Here is a 3,889-nt window from a genome sequence, read left to right as displayed (position 1 = left end):
ACACAGATACACACAGACACACACAGACACACACAGACACACACAGACACACACAGACACTAACCCTCAGCAGCAGAAACTCTGGTTTGATGAAATCCAGTAGGAACCAAGTATCTGGAGGTTTCAGCCAATCAGCAATCGACCTAGAGGACAGAACCAGGAAGAGACAAGGAGGTGTTAATACCCTCCTTAAACACCCTCTCACCCAATAGACATACAGCATCAGACGAGTCTTGAAGAAGACAGGAACCTCTTGACCAATAGCATAAGGCTAGAAGATGGAGTCTTCTGTAGCGACAACTGCACTCACTGACAGATGAGATTCTTTTTCGTCAGGCAGGTTAGGATGTTCCGCTCGAAGTTCACATGGACAAGAAATGGATGGAAAGTAGAAAGCACCACACTTTGGTCAAATTTATAAAACTTAGCATCAGGGTTAGCGCAGTACTGATGGAGGATTCTGTACCGGTCATACAGCTTAATATTCATAAAGCACCTGAGTCAGCAAGGGAATCATTTGAATGTCTTTCAAGTGATTCATAACAGTGCACCACTGCACAAAAAAGGGGACGGAACCAGGTCAATTTACAATGAGTTGATATTTTACATTATTAAAATAAAAATGCTTAGTTCCATGATTAAAAAGTTAGGTGGATCTGTCGGTTGTTTGTCTTTTCTCACCTGTTGTTGGTTTTGAGGTAGATCATGGCGAGGGCCAGTGTGGCCCCTGGACACGTCACATCGACATTTATAGTGTCGCCCTCCTGGAATGTTTGGAGAAAGCAAAATATTTGGTTAGTTCGCTAACTATCAGTGTCTTGTTAACATCTAATTTCAACATTTGTGTTATTTGAATAGGTGTCATAACTATGTAATGAAAACTGACAACAACAACATGATACAAATATGAAAATCACCTTCATGAATTTTAATATGGATAATATGTATGGTGGTTTATTAAAAAGAAATTATATAAAATGACAATGTTTCTAAATTACAGCACCTCAAATAAATAATTGACCTTTTTATACTGTTTCTATACCTTATATATATATATATATATATATATATAAAAGGAATTGTTCATCTACCTTGATTTGGTAGCTGGGGGACTTGTGTCTCTCCCTGTTGGCCCCGGCCTGAGCTCTGCGGTGGCCCCCCACCATGTACTGATACAACTGCTCAGGGACATTCAGGTCTGTCATCCCAATCAGGTTACTGCCATGCTGCATGCATCCAGAGGTGGAGGGAGTGGTGGAGAGGGGAGAATAAAAGTGTTTGGAGATGAAGCGTGTTGGAAGAGATGAGCCAGAGCCAGAGAAGAACAATATCAGTGGAATGAGAAAGAGACAAAGAAAACCAGAAAGACCAAATACAGACGTCATTGTCAGCTTAGGTGAGAAATGACGTTCTTCCTCTTTCTCAGTGGGAATGAGCACAAGGTTTTTTAGTGTGACAACTGAAACCTTTACATGAGGTCTCTTACAGCTAGCAGTTGATTTTGGTTTCTCATACTTTAGGAAAATGTAACCTTCTGTACTATGAGAAAAAACTACTGGTCAATCTAGTAAAGAAATGTGGTGGTCGAGCCAAAAAAGAACCACAATGAAGTTTAATGTCTCAAAATGTTTCTGTGTTCTAAAATATAAATGATAAATTAGCAAGTTTTGTGAGAATGCAATTGCTTCTCTCTGCAGATATACAGGGACTAATCCAGAGGAAAAAAGTAGTACCAGAAAATAAAATTGGTATATTATTCAAGTTCAGCTTCATGTGAGTCACTGTTCCCTAAAACCATCTTATGTGGCCCCACCTGGAACCTCCAGCATGTTGAAACAACATTAAGATATTTCTGCTATTAATCTTATCTTATTTATTCGACCAACAGTTTCTATGCGTGTGACTTACCCCCAGACAGACCATGCCCAGGGCTAGTCCAGCAGCAAGTGAATAGGACTCTCGGTCTGTGCAGTACTCCATCTCTGGACCAGGAGGTCGACCTGAAAGACAAGAAAACACACTCAAAAGTCAGGAGTGGAACTGTGGTACAGGAGGTCAACCACTTCTGCCTGACTACAAATGAAGGTAGTGCTTTTACTATTGACCAACAGAGCTTAAATACTACTTTTAAACTATGCCGTCAATCTGGACCCGACCAAGTTATGTAAGGATATATTGTTTTTGCGTTTGAGAAGTTCACATTCTTATCAGTGCTCAGTATACACTATGTCGCACACAATGCATGTGACACTCAAAGACATTATACATTATTTTCATTATTTATTAATCTGACAGTAATTTTTTCAATGCATCAATGATATGTCTATACGAGTTAAACATGCTTGTTGTACAGTATACTTCCCACAGTAAGGTATTTAAATGTCTTGTTTTATTCAACTAACAGATATTCACTTGTCACTATGTTGTCGATATGAGCATCTCTGACCATATGTAAAATTAATATGTAGACCTTTAATTAAAAGCTTTGAATCCCAGTTTTTAAAAAATGTCGCTGTATGTTTTTGCACACCCAAGAACACATGCAGACACACACATACACACCTATCTCAGACAGCAAGACTTCAGCATTATGTCTGTGTCCTGTTCCCTGGTACACCAGCCCGATGCCAATTACAGCAGCAACCTGCAGAACAGACAGAGGGAGAATTGAATGATTATTGTTTCATTTTGTGTGTGTGTATAAACAATTGTGTATACTTGTACGTGTATGTTTGCAGATCTGAATAAACATAATCCACACAGACACACTAACAGCCGTGTAATTAGTCTTATACTCGTATATAACCACTTGAAGTACTGCAATTTCACAGTCCACAATTAATATTCTTCCTCATTGCCCTGATGCACTCTTATGTCTCTTATGTGGACATTTAAACATGCACATTCACTGTTACCTGAACATTGTGTGGCACGTCCAGCTCAGTGGAGGTGGGTGGGAGAAGGGCAGGGATGTGTATACTAAGCAGGCGGGTAATTGACATGTCCATGGTGCCCAGTTTGGCTGAAGACACACCCAGAAGGAGCCCGATGCTGGTCATCTCATGGCCCTGACGCAGCGACAAGGACAGAAAGCTGGTAAATTGTGGATTTAGGGTGTCAAAGAGACAGGCTAAACAGTTGTTGATATGCATATTTATAACTTCCAAGAAAAATACAGTGTTTTCTTCAAAGAATGGTCAATTTTAGTCAAATGTAGACAGCAAATTACCTCAGACCACGCAATATATATGTGTCCCTGTGTACTAAACACCTGCTGTAGCAGAACAAATTACTTCCGATGTAATCATCTCTAACTGTGAGGCTGGTATCTGAGGCTCACCGTGACTGACAGTTTTCATTAGACCCCTGTGGATCACACCTGTGTGTGTTTGTGTCTGTTAAATAATCGCAAAGGCATACCATGTTCCCCTAACATGTTGTAACAGCAACACTCTGATATGGGTCATCATTACATTAAAATTAAAAGTAAATTCTGCACATTTTTGCTCTACATTCAAAATAAAACCATAAACGATTTTTTAATAAAGTCAGAACCTGACAATGAAAAATATCCAGGAAAAGGCTAAACAGCAACTAAATGTGAAAATATTAGACTAGCTCCATTTCTCTAGTGCACTGGTTCGCAAACTATGGTACACGTAGTAATGCTGGCACACAACCTTCAAGCTGTTACAGGCTAAAATGCGATGGTATCATAGTAAGTGAAGGTAAAGTGAATGGGCCAAAAACACTGCTATCATGGCAGCAAACAGGAATAGTGGGAAGAAAAGTGTGGGCCAGGAGTATCACTTTTCCACCAAATTAGCACCGGTTCCGTTCAAAGATATAACAACAGTGTTCGTAGCTGAATAGGGTTGGCCTACACTAT

The 3,889-nt window shown here is 39.8% G+C and overlaps 1 protein-coding gene across 1 annotated transcript in view; it reads right to left on the bottom strand.

The window, feature by feature from the left end:
• The window catches only part of anapc1 (anaphase promoting complex subunit 1), a gene marked incomplete in the record, with an annotated part of 50,576 nt that overhangs the window by 17,719 nt on the left and 28,968 nt on the right, over nt 1-3,889 (bottom strand). Inside the window, 6 exon segments of the mRNA XM_035663937.1 lie at nt 65-143; nt 682-764; nt 1,092-1,226; nt 1,909-2,000; nt 2,563-2,644; nt 2,916-3,068. Of these exon segments, the coding sequence (XP_035519830.1) occupies nt 65-143; nt 682-764; nt 1,092-1,226; nt 1,909-2,000; nt 2,563-2,644; nt 2,916-3,068 (624 nt within the window).

Source organism: Morone saxatilis, unplaced genomic scaffold, assembly GCF_004916995.1.
Source record: "Morone saxatilis isolate NCDOM2014 unplaced genomic scaffold, NCSU_SB_2.0 Contig19, whole genome shotgun sequence".
NCBI classification, from domain to species: domain Eukaryota; kingdom Metazoa; phylum Chordata; class Actinopteri; family Moronidae; genus Morone; species Morone saxatilis.
The sequence above is the reverse complement of the archived record's forward strand: the minus strand, read 5'-3'. Positions and strand labels throughout refer to the sequence as shown.